At 51.2% G+C, this 22,504-nt stretch overlaps 8 protein-coding genes across 8 annotated transcripts; 3 read left to right on the forward strand and 5 right to left on the reverse strand.

Annotated features, from left to right (window-relative positions):
• Positions 1-835: 835 nt before the first annotated feature.
• N7487_000429 (60S ribosomal protein eL30) lies at positions 836-1,394 on the reverse strand (the record flags this gene model as incomplete). The annotated part of the gene is made up of 3 exons (XM_056868177.1): positions 836-931; positions 1,115-1,269; positions 1,325-1,394. The coding sequence occupies 3 exons, from the start codon at positions 1,392-1,394 to the stop codon at positions 836-838; spliced, it is 321 nt and encodes a 106-aa protein (XP_056732961.1).
• Positions 1,395-1,710: 316 nt separating this feature from the next.
• On the forward strand, positions 1,711-3,262 carry met2 (homoserine O-acetyltransferase; the record flags this gene model as incomplete). Its single annotated transcript, XM_056868178.1, has 2 exons — positions 1,711-1,747; positions 1,800-3,262. 2 exons carry the CDS (start codon positions 1,711-1,713, stop codon positions 3,260-3,262), a joined length of 1,500 nt encoding a protein of 499 aa, XP_056732962.1.
• Positions 3,263-4,901: 1,639 nt separating this feature from the next.
• Positions 4,902-6,332, forward strand: N7487_000431 (uncharacterized protein; the record flags this gene model as incomplete). The annotated part of the gene is made up of 1 exon (XM_056868179.1): positions 4,902-6,332. One exon carries the CDS (start codon positions 4,902-4,904, stop codon positions 6,330-6,332), a length of 1,431 nt encoding a protein of 476 aa, XP_056732963.1.
• Positions 6,333-6,850: 518 nt separating this feature from the next.
• On the reverse strand, positions 6,851-9,514 carry N7487_000432 (beta-glucosidase; the record flags this gene model as incomplete). The annotated part of the gene is made up of 3 exons (XM_056868180.1): positions 6,851-8,696; positions 8,774-9,380; positions 9,445-9,514. The coding sequence occupies 3 exons, from the start codon at positions 9,512-9,514 to the stop codon at positions 6,851-6,853; spliced, it is 2,523 nt and encodes an 840-aa protein (XP_056732964.1).
• An 807-nt stretch (positions 9,515-10,321) lies between these two features.
• Positions 10,322-17,427, reverse strand: N7487_000433 (putative THO complex component (Rlr1); the record flags this gene model as incomplete). The annotated part of the gene is made up of 2 exons (XM_056868181.1): positions 10,322-12,518; positions 12,578-17,427. 2 exons carry the CDS (start codon positions 17,425-17,427, stop codon positions 10,322-10,324), a joined length of 7,047 nt encoding a protein of 2,348 aa, XP_056732965.1.
• Positions 17,428-18,057: 630 nt separating this feature from the next.
• On the reverse strand, positions 18,058-19,190 carry N7487_000434 (putative nucleoside-diphosphate-sugar epimerase; the record flags this gene model as incomplete). The annotated part of the gene is made up of 3 exons (XM_056868182.1): positions 18,058-18,857; positions 18,915-19,120; positions 19,171-19,190. The coding sequence occupies 3 exons, from the start codon at positions 19,188-19,190 to the stop codon at positions 18,058-18,060; spliced, it is 1,026 nt and encodes a 341-aa protein (XP_056732966.1).
• Positions 19,191-19,524: 334 nt separating this feature from the next.
• Positions 19,525-19,969, forward strand: N7487_000435 (GFA family protein; the record flags this gene model as incomplete). The annotated part of the gene is made up of 1 exon (XM_056868183.1): positions 19,525-19,969. The coding sequence occupies one exon, from the start codon at positions 19,525-19,527 to the stop codon at positions 19,936-19,938; it is 414 nt and encodes a 137-aa protein (XP_056732967.1). The 3' UTR covers positions 19,939-19,969.
• A 235-nt stretch (positions 19,970-20,204) lies between these two features.
• Positions 20,205-22,488, reverse strand: N7487_000436 (retromer subunit VPS17; the record flags this gene model as incomplete). The annotated part of the gene is made up of 5 exons (XM_056868184.1): positions 20,205-21,064; positions 21,130-21,583; positions 21,650-22,123; positions 22,212-22,434; positions 22,457-22,488. 5 exons carry the CDS (start codon positions 22,486-22,488, stop codon positions 20,205-20,207), a joined length of 2,043 nt encoding a protein of 680 aa, XP_056732968.1.
• Positions 22,489-22,504: the final 16 nt, after the last annotated feature.

Consider the following 22,504-nt stretch of genomic DNA (forward strand, 5'->3'; position numbering starts at 1 on the left):
CAGATTCTGGTCCGGGGGAACATATATCTAACCACCCACTGCAGATCAAGTCCCCCCTTTATATCGAACTGGCTGCGAACATCGGGAGACTCGCCGATGGCACATAGTTGCCGGAAAAACTTCAGGCTAAATAAGTAATACGTCAAAGCCAAGGAATACAGGCTATGTGTACTTATACTCTTTCCCCGCAAAGACTGTGGAGTCGTGTGGGGGTGGATTTGGCACGCACGTAAAGGCTGAATTTCTTCACGCCTAATGTTGACAGAGCCACCAAGTAGTAGGGTCTTAACTAGGTTCTACCTCGGAGAGACTCGAAAAAAAGGACCCAATCGGGAAAAAGACGTGTGGACACCTGTATAAGGGGGAAATCTGGGATTCACATTGGGGTTTCGGGCCTCTGTGAGCTCAGATTGTCAATATACCTGAGCTTTTTTTTTTGAGTACAATATATACCCAAGCCGCAATCCTTTTCATGATAATATATAATCCTGTTGGTCACTGGGCGTAGCTTGACACAGGTAGGTAACCAACATAAAATAGAGATCAGCGGAACCAAGCCCAATATGTACTAGACAAAGCCTAAGTTGGATAGGAACGGGCGGACTCATGATAATGGAATGCATCTTGAGTGTCACATTTTAGGCTATTCTACGAAATGCCGGACATCGCCCGAAGACGAGCGCATTTAACAAAGTGATCAAATATCTTGGCACGCTTATCTAAAATATGCCTAGTTTAGGAGATCCGTAATTCATTATTATTCGTGGAAAATTTTTGGTTCAAGAATGGTTCAAGATTCTATTTTTTGTTTATGGCTCGCAACAGGGCGATACGCTTAAGCCTCACGGCTCAGGATGTCGGAGTCACCGGCATCGAGGATGGCCATGGCGGAGCAGCGGAAGAGCTTACCGCAAGCGGTACCGAGCTCAATCTATAGGGCGAGTTAGTCCAATTCGCTCTCCGGGATGCCTTGCGGTGATCCCTTCGCTGAGCAACTTCACTCTCCGAAGTGGTAGTTTTGACCGACTTCTTCTCTGAGTAGTGTAGCTGATCTAAAGGTGCGACAGCCGGTTTTTCAGGCTGCCGACCCGAAGGAATGGGGAATGGAACGTACGTTGTTGCCGTTGAAGTGGTGAACGGGGGTCTTGGCGAGCATGGCGTAGTACTCAAGCTCGGACTTGCGCAGAGGAGGGCAGTTTCCGGAGATGAGGACGAGCTTGGCCTTGCCAGAGCGGAGAGTCTTCATGGTGGACTTGGTACCCATGGTAACTGAGAGAAGTTGTTAGCGAATTGCTCATTTGTGCGATTGAAACGACCTGCTTACCCTTGCCAGACTTCATCACAAGCGCAAGGCGCGAGGAGAGGGTGTCACCGGACTTCTTAGTCTTGACCATTTTGAATGTTTTGAGGGGTTGGCTCGTAAGAAGTTTTGTTGGATGGTTGGCTACAGAAGAAGAAAATTCGCACAGATAAAAAAAGGTCAAGTGTGGAGCGAGCCCTAGCCCCACGTGATCTTTTCACGTGATCAATTACCGCTTTATTTTTCTGCCAGCGGGACCGGAGGCCAAGTTATTCCAATGCTGCGGGGTTTTTGACTCACTCAATTTTGTTACAAGTACACCCTGTTACCCTATTTTCTATTTCAATTTCTTGTTTTTTTTTCCCCCTTCATTTTGCATATTATTGTCTGTCTTTTTTATTATTTTAACAATGGCTGAAAATAGCAGCGTCCCTGCTGCAAAATACCGTCAGTCTATCTCCCCCATTCTTACCTACTGAACGGCTACTAAATCCCGTAGAGAGAGTCGATTCGCAACCTGAGAACCCTTACGCTCAGTTGATTGAGGATCAATCAATTGCGATCATCCCTTCGTTCAAACTCGAATCCGGTGTCACCCTTTACAATGTCCCCGTCGCATACACTACGCGTGGAACACTCGCTCCCAGTGGTGATAACGTGCTGGTGATTTGTCACGCTCTTAGTGGGAGTGCCGATGTCGCTGACTGGTGGGGTCCTCTTCTTGGAGGTCCTGGCCAAGCATTTGATGTCTCTCGGTTCTTCGTGGTCTGCCTGAACAGTTTGGGTAGCCCATATGGAAGTGCAAGTGCTGTAACCTACAAGGATGGTAAGCCTGAAAATGGCTATTATGGACCCGAGTTCCCCTTAACGACTGTCCGTGATGATGTCAACATCCACAAACTTGTCCTGGATGACCTCGGCGTGAAGCAGATTGCTGCAGTGGTCGGAGGATCCATGGGTGGAATGCTCACCTTGGAATACGCATTTTTCGGCAAAGATTATGTCCGAGCTATTGTGCCAATTGCGACTTCAGCACGCCATTCCGCATGGTGCATCAGCTGGGGCGAGGCACAGCGGCAGAGCATCTACAGTGACCCGAAGTATGACGATGGCTACTATGCATTTAGCGACCCGCCCTCCACCGGCCTCGGTGCAGCTCGCATGTCGGCACTTCTCACTTACCGTAGCCGCAACTCTTTCGAGTCTCGGTTCGGTCGCAATGTACCGGATCCAACCAAGCCGCGAAACATCAACGGCACCGAGAAACTCCCCACTCCGCCGAACGAGCACTGGGCCATCCACAACGACGGACACCGTGGCGGAACAACTTCACGCTCGGGGAGCAGACAGGGATCGCCGGCTCTTGTAAACGAGGCTGAGGTCCAGTTCATGGACCCCCAATTCTCCGGCACCAAGACATTTGCCCCTGAAGTCGACACAACGCCCAAGCTGACTGCATCCGGCCGTCCTCGTCCACCGACCTACTTCTCTGCACAGTCATACCTTCGGTACCAGGGTGATAAATTCGTCAAGCGGTTCGATGCCAACTGCTACATCGCCATGACCCGCAAGCTCGATACGCACGATGTGTCCCGCCGCCGTGGCAATGCCGGCGCCGACACTGAGGACACCGTCCTCGAGGCTCTCGGACGCGTACAGCAGCCGGCTTTAGTTCTTGGCATCGAGTCGGATGGCCTGTTCACTTTTGCGGAGCAACAAGAGGTTGCCGCAGGCATCCCCGATTCTCGCCTCAAGCGCATCGATAGCCCCGAAGGCCACGACGCGTTCTTGCTTCAATTTGAGCAAGTGAACCGCCACATTGTCGAGTTCTTCCATGAAGTCCTGCCCGATATCATGGCCAAGTCCGGCGCCGATGGTGCCGCTGCTGTAGCCAGTGTCACTAAGCTGACGAAGAGCAGCACCTTTGGCGAGGCCGAGGTGGAGGATATCACCGCTTGGTAAAGCGTTGAAACCACCCACCGTTATTGCCAGGCGCAGTTCTTTCTGCAGCCCATCCCATGCTCTAGTCTGGGTCCTGAATCCCTTGGAGGGGTCCGCGACCGGATAGATGTCATGGCACATCAGGGGAAGTAGGTTGCCGTTCTTTTTTCCGTTCCGCCAGTCAGGGAGATGAGCATCCAACTGCCTCTCCCGTCTCTCACTTGGCCCTTTTGTCCTTGTCCGAGAAGGCTGTCAAAGAAGCATCCAACTGCTCTCCATCAGACCCGCCCTCTGGGTCAATTCCTTCCGGGGGATAATACTCGCTCCGCCGGAGGTGATGGGTCCGTTTTCGGTATTGATAACCATTGGTTATCTTTGCGACACGCATGTCGCATCGTTTTAAATTAAAAAAAAAAAATAGAAAAAATAACATATCTGGGTATCTGATATCTGGATATCTGGATATCTGAACACAATAGGTGTATTCTTGAAGACCTCGTCAGGAGGTCCTCCGTATGTTGTAGATACAGTTTATACTCCAATCGAAGTCCCCACAACTGAGTAGCGCCATGACCAAATAAGAAAGAAAAAAAGCCCATGGATTTGAAAGTAGAAAGCCATAAAAAGGGTTTAGCATTTTTAAAGATAAGTTGGCCCGAGCTGAATGGTCAGGAACAAGATTAGGTGGCGTGAGGCTTGAAGGTCCAGCACTATTGAAAGCATGTACTTCTGTTGATGGATAGGTATGTATGGTACTTAGGGAAATACTAGATAGCTAGATGACTACGGAGTACTCCACGGAGTACTCCGTATTTTATTCCCTTATAATAACTATAAGAAGACTTGTCTAGATGTTCCAAGGTTGGCGCCAAAGGCCAAAGCCCCCAAAAGGCCCCCAGTGGATTTGAGTCACCAAAGACACACTAATGTACACCTGTACGCTGGGTCTAACTACATATGTGGGCGCCTAGACCCTTTTGACCCTTTTGACCCTTTTTCATATACCATTAATAACCTATTTAGCTGAAGAGGATTGGATCCGAATGTCTTAGATTTGCTAAAATTCTAATTTTTATTCTACTTTTTATTCTAATTTTTTATTAATGTACTCTGTAAAAAAAAAAAAAAAAAAAGAATAGACCCTCCAAGTGGAGGTGCTGGTTATCTTCTTAGTGGACTTGATATGCCGATCTAGCCCATGTTGGTCCTGTTGGCCTTGTTGGCCCTATCGTCGTTTTTTGTTTATGCAGACTAGCTCCAGTAACATCACTATCTTTTACCCTGTTCACTCTGAATTAGTATTGTTTCAAGTAATTATCCTTTTTTTATCCTTTTTTAATTATTATTTAATTATCCTGTACTTCCCAGCCTTGAATGAGATTCTACATTCTTCTTCCCCCGCATACCAGACAGTTGTGCAGACAACCCTTTGAACTTTCCTTGATATTCACACATACTTTCACATAGTTGACGAAATTGCCCGGGATTTGAGAGTATTTGATCTGCAAGTACATTGAAGCCGGTTTGAACACACTCCACTTGAATCAGCCATTTCCTTTGTTGGTCGTTCTTTCCTTGGAGTGTCTCTTTACTCTTTTTCATCTTTCGATTCCTTCGTGAGACCATCGGAGCATAAACAAAGAACAGACCTGTTTCCGACATGGAGCGCAAGCTATCAAAAAAAGCAACCAAAATACGCCACCGTCTGACCTTCGCCAGAAGCAGCTCCGCGCGTGGCCTGGAATCAACACAGGCCTCGCCCATTGAGGCCCGTTCATCAACCACTCGTCCCCGGTCAGCCACGAATCCCGAGTCTCCCACCCATGACGAGCCAACGTGGGACAATAGGGACCCCGATTCCCTGAGGGGCTACAGTTTTACAGATGAGCCGGGCTACTTCCGCCCTGTATCGCCGTTCATTGACCGCCAAGAGATCGAAGAAGACCTCGAAGCTGATATCAAACATGCATGCGCTATGCTATCTCACACCATTGACCGTGGTATCCCACCCGGATTGTCCTATCAGAGCGCCATGCCACTCTCGACAGATGGACAAAATCCCGCTGGCCAGTCTAGTGTCGATGTAGCTCCTTCATCTTTGACACAGAACGTCACTCTTCTGTCAGCACCCAAGCCAATCAGGGCCGAAACAGAAAGCACGAAGAGATATGATTCCGGCGTTGGTATGAGTTTCAATTCTCCCAGCCAACCAGCCAGATCATACGGCAACAGCGTATCGCGCACAAATAGCTCAGCACGGTTCTACAACAAACAACCCTCCGCTTCACCACCACACAGCCCATCATCGGAATCCCGCACTCGAAGCCAGAGTCTAGCAACAACGATCGAAGAAGATAACCAACGGGAGCGGTCCTACTCGTCAAGCCCGGCTCCATTCCCATATAGTCCTCCGCAATTCAACAGCGAGTGGCCATCCAAGCCAACGACGCTCGATAGCCCCGTCAGCTCGCTCAACGAGAGCGACACCAATACGAATGCGAATGCGAACATACCTGACGCATCCTCACCAGCCATCTCCCCACAAGAAGCACCATCTCTCGGCGGAGCAGGTAACACCTGGATTCACGCTAGCAGAGACATCCAACGCCCCACCGACGAAGAAAAACCGACAGCAACCCAAGCCAAAAAGCCAAAGCCAATGGCCCGCTTCTACAGTGCCTGCAATCAAACAATAGGGAGCAACTCCCGTGAATGGCCGACGAAGGATTTCCGGGGTTATCGGAACCCGAGTATTTACAGCGAAGTCTCACTACCTTCATCACTGGGTACTAGAGGGAGCACAATGTCGAGACCCGAAACAGGCCACTCGAGATTGGGTAGTGCATCGACAAATGAGGAAAATTCGCCTGGCGGATACCCGTACCAAACGTTTGCTCGGTCCAGCCGCGGGATGTCTCACTCGGCTTCTTGTTTGGGAGATGAGTACAAGCACCAAGAACGTGTTACCTCTGTTGCTATGGCCGGTGCGCCGGTTAAAAATAACCGGCGCAAGAAGGCTTCGCTTTTATTGAGGAGGTTGACTGGGCTGGGGACAAGGAAGGAGAATGACAATGAGAATGGAGTTTACTGATTGGAGCTGGTGGGGTTGGGCGTTTGGATATGCATTACAAGGGAATATGGGGATTTGAGCAGTGGCCTTGATTCCTTTTACCCTGGGCGTATTCGTATCTTTGGCTAGTTACAGATGTCTGTTATGTTCGATGTATATACCCTTTTACTTTTTTTCTATTCTTTTACCATTTATCATATCTATGTGGTTTCTATAGACATTCATATGTTTGTGCTTGTGCTTGTGCTTGTGCTTTTTTTTTTTTTTATTTTGCGACTTCATATCAGCTACGTTCATTTCAAAGGTCCACAGTCTGGCCTGGGATGTAAGACACACCACACAGTTCAAACACCACATCTGTTTCACTAAACACAACTGTATGGAGTTCACAATAAAATTAAAAAAAAGTTCCATTCAGTGTACCAAAATCATGTTGGATCAAAAATATCCCGTATACCGAGATGCCAAGCCTACCTACCCCATCCACAGATAAAAATAACATCAATCGTGAGACATGGTCCTATATAAAGATCACAGCCTTACAGACCAAGCCAGAACCTTGTTTTGCCAACCTCAAACTCGCCACGCAGCTCTTCAGCCCCAGTACCCGTAACAAGAACCTCATACGTCCCCTTCTCCGAGATCCACTGTTCCCGCTCCTCATCCCACCAGCTCGTAGCCAACTTCTTCTCAACAACCAACTGCACAGTCTTACTCTCTCCAGGCTGCAAGAAAACCTTCTGGAAAGCCTTAAGCTCACGCACAGGACGACTAACATCAGTCTTCGGAGGCACGATCCAAAGCTGCACGACCTCAGCACCAGCCACAGATCCCGTATTGGAGACAGTCACCGACGCAGTAACAGGTTCACCAGACTCAGTATACTTCTTCTCTTCGGGAACAGTCTCGATGCGCAGATCCGAGCGCGCGAAACTCGTGTACGACAAACCATGTCCGAAAGCGAAGCCGGGCGCCACGTCGCTCTTCTCGAAGTACCGGTACCCAACGTAGATATCCTCGCCGTACAGCACGCGGCCGCGCTCAGATCGGAAGTTCAGGTACGAGGGGTTATCCTGCAGACGACGGGGGAATGTGATTGGAAGCTTGGCGGAAGGGTTGACGTCGCCGTACAGGACATCCGCGATACCATTTCCACACTCGTTTCCGCCGAACCAGGCTTGCACGAGGGCTTTGGTTTTATCTACCCAAGGCATTGTGACTGGCGTGCCGGATTGGATCACGACAACTGCGTTCGGGTTTACATCCAGCACGCGGCTGATCAGCTCGTCGCTGCCCGGGGGTAGATCCATGTGTTCGCGGTCGTGACCTTCGGTCTCCCATTCCATGGTCAGACCGGCGAAGATGACGACCTGCTCGGCGGTTTTGGCTTGTTCGACTGCGTTGGAGATGAGTTCTTCTTGGCTGACTTGTCGGCTTGCGCCGAAACGGAAGCCGCCTGGGCCGAAGGCGACAATGCCGCGTGTGTCGAGGTCTGAGGTTGGTGCGCTGCCGAATTGGAAGAGAACCTTGTATGCTTGGCCGGCTTTGAGCTCTTTGGTGCCGATTTCTTCGATGGTGGCGGTGCCGAAGAAGGCGGAGCCTTGTTTCTGGTTCTTGGTGTTGTCGACGACTACTTCGCCGTCGATGAGGAGTCGGCCTGTGCCGACGACTGTCACGCCGAAGTCGTAGACTCCGCTCTCCTCAGGTGTGAAGGTTCCTTCCATGTCGACGTAGTAGGTCATGGACTTGATCTTGGGGTTGACGTAGTCCATGAGGAATCCGGAGGATTCGAGTAGATGTAATTCGTCCACGACCTCTCGGTTCTCGCCAGAGTCGGGATGTTCATTGTACACCTTGAATGTGAAGCCGGGCTTGCCGTCTGCGGTTTTCAGCTTTGGACCTAAAAGCGGCAGATCCTTGTGGGAGTACACGCCCTGGCTGTACTTGACTTCTCCCTTGGTCTTAGCAGAGACGCCATCGAATGGAGTGACAGTGTAGTATGGATACAGAGAGGCCGAACCACCACCACAGTACGCAGCAATCTTAGCATTGGGTCCAATGACCAGCAGAGATCCGTCTTTCTTAAGGGGGAGGATATCCCCCTCGTTCTTCATAAGTACGACAGACTCGGCAGCAGCGCGGCGCATCAGAGCCTGATCTTCGGGGCGGTTGAGAGCCTTCTCAGGTGCTCCCTCGGGAATACCCAGGGGTTCAACCCAGTTTACCAGGTTGAGAATATTGCGCACGCGTTCGTCGAGCTGGTATTGTGCCACCTTGTTTGACGAGACGGCGTGTGCAAGAGCCTCACCACGCCAGCGAGTCTTACCGGGCATCTCGATATCGAGACCGGCAATGATGGCATCAGAGGTACTGTAGGTACCAAACCTACAAATAAAAAGCAAACGTAAGCTTCTGTATAAACAGATAAACATAAAAGTTAGCAGAATGAATCAGATACTCACCAGTCACTCATAACAAGACCCTCCCACCCCCACTCCTTGCGCAAGATATCATCAATGATAGCCTTGTTCTCACTAACATGAGTCCCATTAACCTTATTATAAGCAGTCATAACACACTGCGAGCGACAAATCCGCATAGCCAACTGAAACGGCATCAAGTAAATCTCCCGCAGCGCACGGTTAGTCAGAATACTATTAACAGCCAATCGCTCATGCTCCTGGTCATTGCAGACGAAATGCTTAAGCGTAGCAGCAACACCCTTATCCTGCATTGCCTTGCAGAAATGACCAGCCAGCGTACCGGAGAGCGTACCATCCTCCGAGAAGGACTCGAAGCCACGTCCGCCTAGCGGCGATCGCTGGGTGTTAATCGTTGGACCTAGTACGATGTGTGTGCCTTTTGCGATCGCTTCTTCGCCCATCAATGCGCCGACCTCCGATAGCAGCTCGGTATCCCAGGTTGCACCGAGCGCTGTTGCACAGGGGAAACATGCTGCTGGGATTCCGTTGAAGAAGCGAGTCCCACGCACGCCATTTGGGCCATCTGACATACGCAGTGCAGGGATGTTTAGGCGTGGGACTGATGCTGTGTGCCAGAAGTCATGACCTAGTGGGATGAGGTTAGCTTTTTTGGGGGCGTTGCGTATTTGGTAAATGGATATTGGGTTTACCAGCTGTGAGGGCTACCTTCTCGCCGAGGGTGAGCTCCTCGATGGTTTTCTCGACGTCAATTCGTGCCATGGTGTAATGTGGTTCTCTCTCTTTTTCTCTCTCTCTCTTTTTGGGTTTATATCAATTGCTTGTGCTCTTGTTCAATTTCTCCGAGACAAGGGTGAAGCTATTCGATATTGAGGTTGATATTGTTTCCCAAAAATGGAGAAGGATATAGTCAGTATGTGAAAAAAAGGAAGAAAGAATCGAATCAATCCTTTTATACCCTGGGCTGGAGAAGTCAGGTCTTTTCCAATATATGAAGTGTCAGATTATGAAACCAACCCGTGTAGGCGGGGAAGCTGTGGATTAATGTCCAATGACGACGGTTACACGAGATGTTGAGTTGGTTAAACAAATGATATCTCAAGATATGCAATAGATAATCCACTTGCTCTCTCAAAGGGCCACGGAGGTAATTGCGACCCCGAGGTTTAGCCGACAGGGTAAGGCGGGGCTGAGACGTCGGAGGTCGGCCCGCTGTGCCTGGAGAGTAACGGAGATATACGGAGCACGAAGTACGAAGTACCTACGTACTTCCAAGTATAAAAAGGAATTAATAATTATGAAAAATCCCTGAAATATTGCATTTCGGTTACGTTCATTTAGAAGAAGAAAGAAGAAGAAAGAAGAAGAAGAAAAAAAGTACATGTAAAGAAGTGAAGTGGTTTGTCCCCAAACACCAGGCAAAATGCAAAGACAAGATAGGAAACAGTAGACAGTCCAGTGTAAGGGGAACTTGAGGTTCGTAGCAAAGAAAACATTAAAAGAAAAAAACAAAACAAAAGCAAAGCTCCATCATTCCTTTCAATAGGGTATCATGGTGAATGGTGAAAATTACGCTCCTCGACGAGGACGCTTGTTATCATTTCCCATTCTCATGCCGCGTCCGCCATCAGTGTTGTCATCAGGACCCTGTCGGCCACGCTTACGGTGCCCAGAGCCTCCGGATCCGCTGCCACCCTCGCGCTGGTGATCCCGGTCACGTCGATCGCCACGGCGTTCACGCTCGCGGTCTCGATTGTCGGATCGACTACCCCGATCACCGGAATTGAAACGACGCTCGTTTCCTTCTGGCATGGGGGGAGGTGGAGGAGGAGGGGGTGGTGGCGGTGCATCCATGGAGGAAGGAGGTCGTAAACGGCCTTCGGTATCATGAGGCTCATTGGTACTAGGGCTTGGTCCAGTCATTTCGGATGGCCCATCTTGGCGGTCACGTCGGTCTCGACGTCGCAGCTCTTCGCGTGAGCTCTGAACCCGGCGCAGGGTCTCACGGGGCTCACCAGTGCCCTTTTCGTCGCGGCTTCCACCTCCTACATCGCTTCGACGGCTACGTTCGCGATCATTTCGACGGCCATCGCGTCGGTTGCGACCACTGCTGCTGCCATCACGGCGCTCGTGCTCTTTCTCGCGAGCAGGATCTGTTTCACGGCTGCGACCGCCAGTTGGTCCAGAGCGACCCGCCTCGGGAACGGCATCATCAATTAAGTCGCCACCTCGGTTACCGCTGGGTCGGTTGCGGGATAGATCTTCTTGGGGTCCTGCAGGGCCCATAGGGGGTCGGTTTGCAGGTTGAGACGACGGTGCCTCCATGGTGTTTGGTGGACGGTTGGCACCTCTTCCGCGAACAGGAGGAGGGTTCCCACCCCGATCACCGCCGCCACCACCACCAGATTGCTGGAGCACATTGTTGAGGCCTGCAAAACGTTTATCGCCGCGGCCACGCTCCCCACCGAAGCCCTGTCCAGGCGGTCCAGACTGGATAGACTGCGCGGAGGGTCCTCGGGGTGGCTGTTGTGGGCCTAATCCGCGAGGGCCCGAGGGAGCAGCGGCGGGGGCTGTAGGTTCATTGACCAGATTCCTAAGGCGATCTGGGTGGATCCCCGGGGCAGTGGTCGAGCCCGCAGGTTGTGCTGGAGGAGGGGGTTGCTCGGGTGCCCCACGCCCACTTTGTCGGGCAGGACCTGTGGGTGTCTGGCGTTCCGGAGCGGGTAAAGTAGCATTGCTGGAGCTGAGCATGGGAGGGGCTTGTCCAGGAGCGTTGCGTCCACCCCGTCTGCGAGGGCCGGCAGGAATCTCAGAGGGAGGTTCTGGCTGCCGAAGCCGACCATGAGTCATATCAGGACCTGATGCAGTGTCCCTCGGGTCAGCTTGTCGATCCGTGCGAGGGCCCCTAGGAAGATCATCAATACGGGATGAAGGGAATCCGGCAGGTCTGCGATCATCGGGTGGAGGGAATCGTTCGGGTCGGTTCGGCAGGTCGGCAGGTCTGGGCGGCGATAGAGGGCGTGACGGATAGGGCCTCCGATCATCTTTCTCTGGTCTGGATTGATCTCCACGTCGAGGAATGTCGACTGAGCGGTCCATGTGATCAGGCATCAGCTCTCCCCGCACAGAGGGATCGCGGCCATGGAACGAATCATTGGGTCCGGGTCCACGCATGCGGCCAGGCCTATCCATAGGCCAACCATTCTCACGAGTAGAACGAGCATCCCGGGGTGGTCCACGCATAAGATCATCGGCTGGAGGTCTCATGGGGAAGTCGCGATCACGTTCGTTGAGATGCTCGTTGAGACGTCCTCTAACATCGCCTAGAGAACCATCAAAGGAGCGATTATGATCAGGGCCACCATGACGACCGCGAGGTCCAAAGTCGGGATGTCTCTCTCGTCGATCATCCAATCCCTCAGGGCGCGGAGGTAGTCTTCCATCGCTGTGTCGTGGCGGGGGACGAACGGGAGGATGAACTTGTTGGCGAATATCAGGTCTTTTGGGAATATCAGGCTGACGGGATGAAGTGGGGGCACGAGAATGTGGCCGAGATCGCACAGGGGGGTGTTCACCGGATGTGGCGTCTTGGCTGGTGTCCGCAGTGACCACAGAAGGAGTGGTAGATCCGGCCTGAGAGGGTGTTCTAGTCGGCTTGGCTTCACCACCCTTCCCTGTACCGACATCGGTCATTTTCGCATCCTCGATTTCACCATCCTCGACATCAGCCTTGCTAGGCTGTTCCTGTTTGGCAATACCGTCGGAGCTAGTGATGGAAATATTAGTCGTTGCGAGAAAGTCAAAATAGTCAAGGTCGTCACTTACATTGAAGATCCAGTGGGGTTGAACTCTGGGGCTGATGCATTCAAGGGTGTTGTAGCAGATTTAGGGGTCCCGGGCTTTGCAGCTGCATCGGCGGATGTGTGAGAACCAGGCTGAGCTGCCACAAAATAGAAAGCCTGTGGCAGCATCCACTTCTTCTCGCGCCGGTTGAGGTCACCGATTAAAGACGCTGCAGGGATCTTCACATCGTCTCTCTCGTCGTTCTTGCTCAGGTGATCAACGCAGTTCAAGATGTCGCGACCAATCCAGTTCACAGCAGGGAAATGCTTCACAACAGCCTTGAGCACACTAATTGCGTTTCTAATGTGCATGTATTCGCCACTGTTGAGACAGCTCTTCAGCGCGCTGGAAAACAAGCGGTGCCACTTGTACAATAGACGCCGGAAGTCTTCGAACTCCAAAAACATTACTGGCACACCTTGGGAATCGACATTTTTCGCGAAGCCAGGAAGATCTCTCTTAGCGCCGAATGCTTCTTTCTCGTAAATTGCCTTGTCGGCATGCCACCTAGTAAGGTCACGCAAAACCTCGTTCAAGAAACGACCAAGATTGTCCGCTTCCTTAGATGTGCATAAGAAGATGAGAGCAGTGAGTCTCTGCTCGCGGAAAAGTTGGTCAAGGAGACCAACGGTCCGGAAATTAGGGGTCCCAGAGCTGTGTAGGAACTTCAACACCTTGAAGGAGAAAAAGGCATCAAGAGGAGACAAAAGAAGCCTAGGAATGAAGCATTGCTCCAATAAAGAAACGTTGAGAGCGTCATGCTTGAGGCGCATATCAGCGAACCACTTGTCTTTCTCTTTCTGTAACCGAGCGCGCGTGTTCCCATATGCTTTGAGATGATTCTTGTTCTCATCAAGAATGCGCTCCTGTAGCTGAGTAATCTGACGCTTCAGGTTCTCCTTTCGTGTTGTGCCTGCCACGCTAATATCAGATCGGTCACTGTTGATAGAGACGACTCGCCGCTTGAGTTTGTCGATTTCATCCTCGTAAGATTTCTGCGGGATATGAACATCGTAAAGGGAAAGCTGCCAGAAAGTTGCATAGAAATGGGCTCCCACGGTCTCCCATGTTTCGGCAGGAAGAGCAGTCTTGACATCGTCAATCAACTCCTGCATAGCGGGGTTGGCTGCCAATGGTTCGGCATTGACCACAGGAACAAGAATGGCATCGTGTCCTTCAACCGGAACCGTGATTCCTGTTTCGTCCTTATCGACATCCATGGCACTGTCTGCCGGAGTCTCCTCGGACTTTGGAGGTGCTGCTTCGTCCTCGGTAGTGTCCATCTTGTTGTCGCCGTTCGACTTTGGTGCAGAGGGTGAACGTTCTTTCTCTTGTTTTGATTCTTCAATGTCATTGATTTTCCGACCGATGCTGGGCCGACGGATCCAGAAGGCGATTTCGGGCTGAATTCCAAACTCCGTGACGAGAGACGAAAAGCCAGGAACAAAGGAATCAAAATCATCAACCGAGAGATTGCTGCGAAGTAAATCAAGGTATTGGGTGAGAATTCGGTGGATCTCGTCAAAAATATTGCCGAGCAATTTGAGCTCCGAGGAAGTTTCATTGTAGACGCAAGTCAGTCGCTCTTGGGCAATAGCCACCAACAGCTGACCGGCGAGTCTAGTGTGGGTCAACGACTTGACCAACCGTTTAGAGGTAGTCTTGGACTCGTGACGCTTATCCAGTAGTTGCAAGATGGTCTGGGATTGGAGAACCTCACCACCGGCCATGGCCTGGACTTGAGCGTCATTGAAGTCGTTGTCTGAGATGATACCAGCCATTGAGCTGATCAGTTGCTCTAACACAATGAGATCGGTCGAATTGTTGTGTCGCAGTTGCTCCACCACATACTGGAGGACTGGGGTAGGGTCCATCACCGAGTACCGTTTGTAAGTTCGGCCGGCGAATGTGGAGAGGGCGTTCAACCATCGACTAGTCAGCAGTCCACCTTCCTGGACTCGACTTCGTCCTTTCTGACCAAGCGAATTTATGAGAGACCAAGATAGGATGTCATAGCCAAGGTAAGTGAAATAGCGTGCGCATTCAACCACAACTTCGATGAGGTTTTCATACGACTCAATTTGGCTCATCGCGACGTTAATGACAATTCCGGGATTGGCGTAAGCAATCTTGGCCAATGCGCGGGCCATGGGCCGGATGTTTGTCTTGCTGAGTCGCTTGAGAGTGTCCTTGGTCTCCGCCCTCGCTTGGTCGAAGGCCTCCTTAATGTCTGGCAGCCGGGATGTCTGTCCCGAGTACCACTCTGCGTACATGTTGTATCGCACATCTCGGGGGAAGAAGCTGACGAGATCAAAAACTTCATTGACCACACCAGGATTTGCTTTTGTTAGGCTGACAGCGGGTAGAAGAAGACGCTTGCAAAGATCGCGCCAACGTGTTCTGTTCTCTTCGGAATCGTCTTGGAGCAAGCTTCCCTTTCCAATGCGTACAAGCTTCGCCAAAAGGCTCGCATCTTGTCCAATCTTGTGGCCAGAGAGGTTGAGGAAAGATGAGCAAAGCGCAAAAACATCGTCGACAGACTGACAGATGGGGATGTTATCGGCCCAATCATCCCAGTAGAATCGATAGTCGGTGCCATCATTGGTGTCTTCTTTATCCAGCTGAGCCCATCGCAAAACTCGTCTCGCAGGTGGGGGAGTAAGTCCAATCTGGCCTTTCGCACTGTTCTGATCGGAGGCCACCATGTATTGAGCTCCGGGAAAGTCACCGGTAGATGACAATGGTCGGAACTGGATATAAACCTTGTTCAAAGAATGATGGAGTATGCGGTGGATGAACTCGGGTAGCTCAGGGTAAGCCTCCATCAACCAGGGGAACTTGCTGATGATGAAAAGGGATTCGGGGATGGCGCCAATGGCCAGGAGACTCTTGAGAAGCAGAACTTTCTGATCTGATGGGTCCGGCAACTCGTTTTCCGTTTTGGGTGTGCCTTTGTCGGATTCTTGGTCTTTACTAGGGGTCGTCACTCGGGGCTCGTCACGCAAGCGGGAAGGAGGAACTGTGTCGTCCGACAAAGCGCCGGCCATCATCAAAGCGTTGATTCCGCCACCTGGTCGGCCAGCCTTTACTCTTTCAGCTTTCTCAGCCATCTTTTCGGTTTTCAAAATCTCCATAGTATCGTCAGATCGCCAGAGGTGAGCATAAAGGTCACGTAAAGAGATAAAGCCAACTTTAATGAGCAGGGCGGCAAGGTAAATGAGGTTATCAGGGAGAACATCGGCTTTGGTTCGAGCTGAAGAAGAATAGAATCGCAACTTGAAGCCAAGCAGCTGTGCTGCAACCCGGTTGCCCTTCGGGGGTAGAGTGCCAGTCTCTTCAAGCCATGACCGTGTGGCATCTTCTTCAAAGGATGAACCATTGGTTTCTGAGAGACTTCGTTGCCTTTCCTCCTCTGAGATTGGTTTGCGGCCGATCTCGAAGAAGGCTTTAAGTCCGATTTCCCTCACTCGGTCCCAGAATTGGCTATCGCGCTCCTCGTTCGCGCGCATAGTAGTTGATCGCTCCTCGTCGGTTGTGACCCACCCAGTTGATCCAGGAAGTGCCCAGTTCGGAATGCCAGTGTGGCGACGGCCTTGCTCTAGGCTGTAGAAGATGTCTTCCTTCGGCCACCAGGAGCTGACTCGTAGAAGCTTGACGAAGAAACGGTATTGCTTGACAAGAACCGCAGCAAACACATCCAGCGTGACGTCGAGCACACGGCCGACATCCATGTCGAATGCGCCAATCATAGCCTTAACTCTTTCAAATGTATCCTCAACCACTTCGCTCGACGGGGGCTCATTGTTGCTTGTGGTAAATAGCTCGGTGATGAGTTTCGAGTATCCCTCAGATTCTTCCCGGAGAAGATTGTAATTGGACTGTCGGTAGAGGAGGTTGGTCTGCTTGCGAATTCCCATTCGCGCAAAGGTTTCGCGAACCAACCCCAAGGCCTGCAACAACGGGGTGTCAAGCTGAAGGCGCATCAAAGAAGGATCAATACCTGTCGCGAATACGAGTGGCCTGAGAGCTGCGTTCGAGGTATCGGCGTCAGTCATGATAGAAAGCGTATCGAGGAACAAGGAGCGCGGGTCGATTCCCTGGATTGAAGGCTTTCCACTGTCGCTCTCCATATCCATATCCTGGGACACAGATTCCTCGCCGATAATCTCTTTGACAGCATTTCCTGCATTCGATGGTGACAGTCGACCGTAAATCGCGGAGCGAATAAGTTCCTGGTATACAGATGCAAGCCGAGCTAGATCCTGTTGCAGGCGAGCCGCAGTCCCTTCTTCCACTACTTTTTGCTTGCCTGCTGAAGCCCATTCCTCAACAGCATTGTCGGACACATATTCGTAGTCATAAGGTGGGGGCGGGAGAGAGGGAGGGCGGATGATAGTCTCCGAGCCAGCTCGAGACGGCGGGTTAGGTTGAGGCTGTGAAGCAGGAGTATTCGGCGCGGGGGAAGGGGTAGGTCTCGAAATGGCCGAGTCGCCATTATGCGGTACGGGCTCGGCAGGTTCCCTGGGCTGGTTTATTGCGGGAGGAGACATGGCGTTCGGTTCTCGATGCTGCGAATTTAGAAAATTCTGACCATCGTGGGATTCACGGCGGGAACCTGCCCGGCTGCGATGCGATTGTCGGCGAGATCTATCACGCGTGTCGTTTTGCTCTCGGGGAGTGGGAGATTGGTGTCCGGGGTTGGTAGGGTGATGTGCCATGTTGAGGGTCCCAGGGCGATGAGGTGAAGGTCGCAGGTCATTGCTCCCTGACTCACCGGACCATGAGCGATCATTGCGTTTCCGCTTGCCACCATGCCCATACCCAGGCGCCATGATAGGTAGCCTGGTTAGACGCGAGGGGTTATGACGGTGAAACGAGACGCTAAAAGGTTGCAACTCATGCAGTCGTTTCTGTAGCAAGCCGAAACAATGAATGTGAGCGCCCACAGCAAATTAAGGGGAGTAAAGAAAGAATGTAAATGACGCGCATAGGAAACATACCAGCAAGTATCGTTCGTTGAAAATAAGCGGCGGAGAAGCTAAAGGCGTGCAAGGTGAAGATAGAAGATGCTGATGGTCAAAGCTCGGTTGGACCCAATATACAAATTGGTGCCTGAGGTGTCAATAATATATTCACCTATTCACTCTCATTTACTCCGTACTGACTCAATCAATTGTAATTTCTATTGTTCTCGCTACTGATTGGGGAGCTAAGTTATTGAATGTTTTTGAAGAACCTAAAAATTGTAATGAATTGTATTCGAAAGTTCTACAAACACCATACATGCACTCACGCATATAGAACATACACATATAGAACACACCAAAACAATATGTGGCTACAATATAAGTAACTTACTACTCACCTACATATATCCTCCGAATCAAAAGCCCCAAATCATGCGCGTTTTAATAATTTCATTTCATAAGTGTGTTCTCATATACCAACAAATGACCTGAGTTTCACAGCAAGCCAAGAGCTTTAGCCTCACCCTCAACAATCTCAGGAATAAGATCAATCAGCTTAGGCTTCTGGGGTGTCCAACCAAATAGCTTGCGCGCTCGGATTGAGTTACCGCGGGAGTTAGAGCCCCAGGCATAAGTTCCAGCAGAAAGTAGCTCAGTCGTCTGGGCACCATCTAGAGACTCAACATCAGGAGAAGCAATAAGCTTTTTATCAAAAGCAGATTGCGCAACTGCGCGCTGGATATCACCCCATACAAAGGACCCATTCTCGGCGAGGTAGTAACCCTCGTTATTCCAGGTAGCCTTGCCACCTCCCACCGAGGCCGCCTCACCCAGAGCCAAGTAGACATTGCTCAGATCCTGGACATGAACCTGGTGCCAGACATTCTCGCCTTTTCCAACCAAGAAGCCATGCTTGCGCTTCAGCACTGCAGCGCTGAGCAAGTAGGCTTGGATACTCTTCGTGTTACCAGGGCCACGACCAGGACCGTAGATGGTAGGTGGGCATACAACTGCGACCTTCACACTGTCTGGGTTCTGCTGACCAGCTCCGAGGATGATCTCATCCACGTTACGGTGGAAGGCGTCTGATGGAAGGTTGACCAGCTCACTGACGCCCTCCCAGTCATTGTACTCCTTAAGACGCTCAATGCCGTATGTGCCAGCGCGCTGGTCCTCGACTGTCAAGATACCCGTGCCGGAGGTATGAATCAACCACAATGGACGCTCGGGAGTATGATGCTGAGCGCCTTTGGCAATGGCCTGGGCTGCCGCAACATGATCGCAATCGGCAAAGTCTGTGTATAGGTTATTAGTGACGTGATATACTAATACGTGAGCCTAAATAACCATACGGAAGACAATGTCTGCATTCTTGACTTCCTCTTCGATCAGCTCGGACGAGTCTAGATCACCGATCACAGTCCGAATCTGCGGGTATTTGCTAGTGACCTGGGTGGACTTTTCCTCGCTACGGACTAGGGCTGAGAATTGCCAGTCAGGATGGCTGCTAGCAATGGCAAACAGACCATCACCGCCGATGTAGCCGGTTACACCAGTCCTGTGGGAATTTATCAGATCTGATGTTCGGTTTACACCGAAATGACTTACAGGAAAACCTTGGGAGCCATATTGAAACAATGAGGAAGGAGAAGAATATTGCCCAGAAAAGTGAAAACAAGAAGCTGGAAGTATGAACTCTGAAGCGGAGGTTGAATTGCTTTGAAATCAAGAAATTTGCCCCGAGGACCAAGTGGGGAATGAGGAGGGACTACATCATATATATTTCCAATCGTCGTACAAATTCTAAATCAGCCTAGCTAATGATCAAGAGACACGTTTATCATGCCCATTTTCGTAGATATATAGATGTAGAGCTACCCCACATGATGTCAGAGCGGCATCTTCATATCACATCCCAAGCACACAATTTCCAACCTTCTGGACAATCCAACAATATTGACAATGGCCTCGGGTAGCTGCGCTTGTCATTATATCAGTTACACGGCTTCCAACCCCCCAACCTGCCTGGTAAATTGCCACTGCACAACCTGCCGCAAACAAGCCGGCGCACCCTATCAATCCTGGGCATTCTTCGCGACTGACGATATCCGATGGCACGTCAATCCCACAGAACGGCGGGTAACCAACGGTGCTACGCGTACCTTCTGTCCTCAATGTGGTTCGACTCTAGGCATGCTCCAGCATGGTGATCCGAAGGGGATCGCAATCGCTGCGGGGACACTCGATGAGGGGGAAACACATATCCCACTGCCAAGCCATCATATCTTTCTTAGTGAGAAGGCGTCTTGGTTTGAATTACCCGAGGGGGATGGGGCAAAGAGGTGGGATAAATGGGGGGATTATAACAAGTTGTAGCATTTGGTGTGACTTGATACCCATTCGAGGGGCCTCATGTTGGTGCGCGGGAAGAGATACCCACCATGGCATTTTAGAAAGTCATATAAAACAATTGCAACCATGATCCATTTAAAACCATTGAATTGGCTAGAAGAAGAGATAATGATTCTTCATTGGCTTAGATAACATAACAGCAGGACACGAAAAGGTTATAAGAGGAACAAAGGGGAATCACAAATCGTGCTGGGGCTACATGTACAGACTCGATGCATCCTAAAATACGATCAGAACGTGCTAGTGGCCAGTCGGCTGGCTGCATTGCGCGCATCAAGACGGTCATCGTCCTCTGCGATCGACCCAACCTGACTAGAAGCTCGGTTGCGCCCTTTACTAGAGCCACTCGCCTCATCGTCGTCATCAGGGAGCGAGGGGGCAGCAAAGCTGCCACTCATGCTGCGTCCAATATTGTCATTTCGGCGAGGAACACCGCTCCATGAGTCACCTTTGGGACCCTGGCTCGAAGTCATGTTTGGCCGGCGCGTCGCCGGGTGGGACTCGCGACCCAGCCGGCTCAGACCACCGGAAGCGTCAATGGCACGGATGTCCGGTCGAACACTCTCCAAGGTGGCCAGAGTACGACGCTCGGCTTCGATCTGGCGGAGAGTGTACTCACGCAGGCTAGATAGAAGATCCTGCGTGGTCCGGTCAAACCAGCGGCGCTTCTCCTGGAGAAGGTTTGACGTGACACGCTGGGTCCGCTTGGTCAAGTAATCCTCATGATTCTGAGCCTCCTCAAGAGCGTTGATCGCTTCATCTACCCTATCCGGGCGTACCGATGAGCTAACCTTCAAGCGGTCTGCCGCAGCACGTTTGCTCCGCGCATTCTGCTGGGCCTGGAGTAGCTCTCGCAGGAGAATATGGCGGTTGGTCAGGGTTTCCTTCACAATGAAGGCGTCTGAAGAGTGGTAACTCAACGGTTCACCGAGCGTGGTAGCCTCGGCGGTAGCCTGAACAGCGTGATAGTCGCCAACAGTTTGAATAATCTTGCCAAGTTTACGGTAAGCGGCGCCCAGGCCGGGATGAGTCTCCTGTACGCTCATCTGACCAAGCTTCACGCCGAAATCGGCTTCAGCCAATCCAAGCCCTAAAACAGTTAGATTCAATGGGAACAATATGAAGCGAAAACAACTCGAGACTCCAATAACATACCACGACGGGCCTTGACAACTCGATCGACCTTGTGGCTTGTATCCATTGATCCCAAGTAGAACATCTTTGCGGTTGGACGAGCAGCTTGCAACTCAGGTGTGTCGTCTGGAGGCGGTGCGAACTGCTTCAACATCTTCCGTCGCACGCCGGTTGCCGGTTGCTTCATCCGCAGCACGGGGCTATAGCCAAAGTCGCTCTCCACGAACAGCACAACCTCGTCGTCCTGGATGAGGACCTCATTGCTCAACACAACATTGAGCCATCTCTGGATTGCTGATTTGATGCGAATCTCATCCTCCTCGGTGCCTGCACCGGCCGGTGTCACTGGCGATGGCACGGCGGGGACTAGAGCTTCCGGGTTGGCGGAGACTAGGTGGTCCGCGAGCTTCACAAATTCGGAATGGGTCCGACGCACATCACGGTACTGGGTCGTGCGGAACTTGGGGATATTGGTCTAGTTTCAAAGCAAGCAGGAATTAGCTACGGCATAAGCGGAACACAGTAGAAGGGGCCGACCTACGTGGACATCGAAACGCAGGATTGGGTCTTTCTTTCCCGTCCTCTCCAGACCAGTGATTTTTGCTTGGATCTTATAGACGGGGGCCGGGGGCCGTGAGTCTTGTCGTGCTCCGGTCTGATATTGTGCGGGGGTAGCAAATTGCTGTTGGTGGGCGATTGGAGATTGGTGCACACCGAATGGGGGATGCTCGGGATAGTCCGGGTCTCCTAATTGTGCGCTCTGCAGCTGCGCAGAGAGGTCTGGAGATTGGGGTTCCCCATTGTGGCCCCTGCTAGCATCCGCTGATTGCTCCTGGCCAGGTAAAGGGGAGGACGGGATGTCATTGTTGGAAGTGGGGAATGTGCCTCGCTCAGCACGCGGTGAACCCCAGGGTGAGGCACCAGTGGGAAGATCTGGGTCGGTAGAGATGGTAGAATAGTCCATCTTGGTCGAATATTGATGTAAGGAGTATATTCGCTGACAAGGGGGAGTTGGCTGGTCATGGTAGGCGTCAGTATTAACCGGCGGAAGATCAGACCCCCACAGCAACGACCAGCTAGCTTCAAGGCACTCAAAGACATACCTCGTGCAGCTTCAAATCGAGAGAATATCCGAGACTCGTTAAATTAGCATAACAAAGAGAGCAAACAAACAGCAAGGGTATGAGCAAAACAATCTGGGTAGTTGAAGAGAGGTAGTTGTCGGAGTTAGTTACGTATGGAGGAATGCGTGCGCCAAGCCTTGCGATCACCAGTCCGCTTTGCGGTCCGATTTTCTTTGCTCTAGAGCTTGATCTTCCATTGTACCTATCAATAACAATTAACATACATCTCAATGCCAATTTCAACATAATTTCGCATCCTTTCATCCCATATT

Source organism: Penicillium crustosum, assembly GCF_028827405.1.
Source record: "Penicillium crustosum strain IBT 35664 chromosome Unknown utg000001l_segment0_segment0, whole genome shotgun sequence".
NCBI lineage: Eukaryota > Fungi > Ascomycota > Eurotiomycetes > Eurotiales > Aspergillaceae > Penicillium > Penicillium crustosum.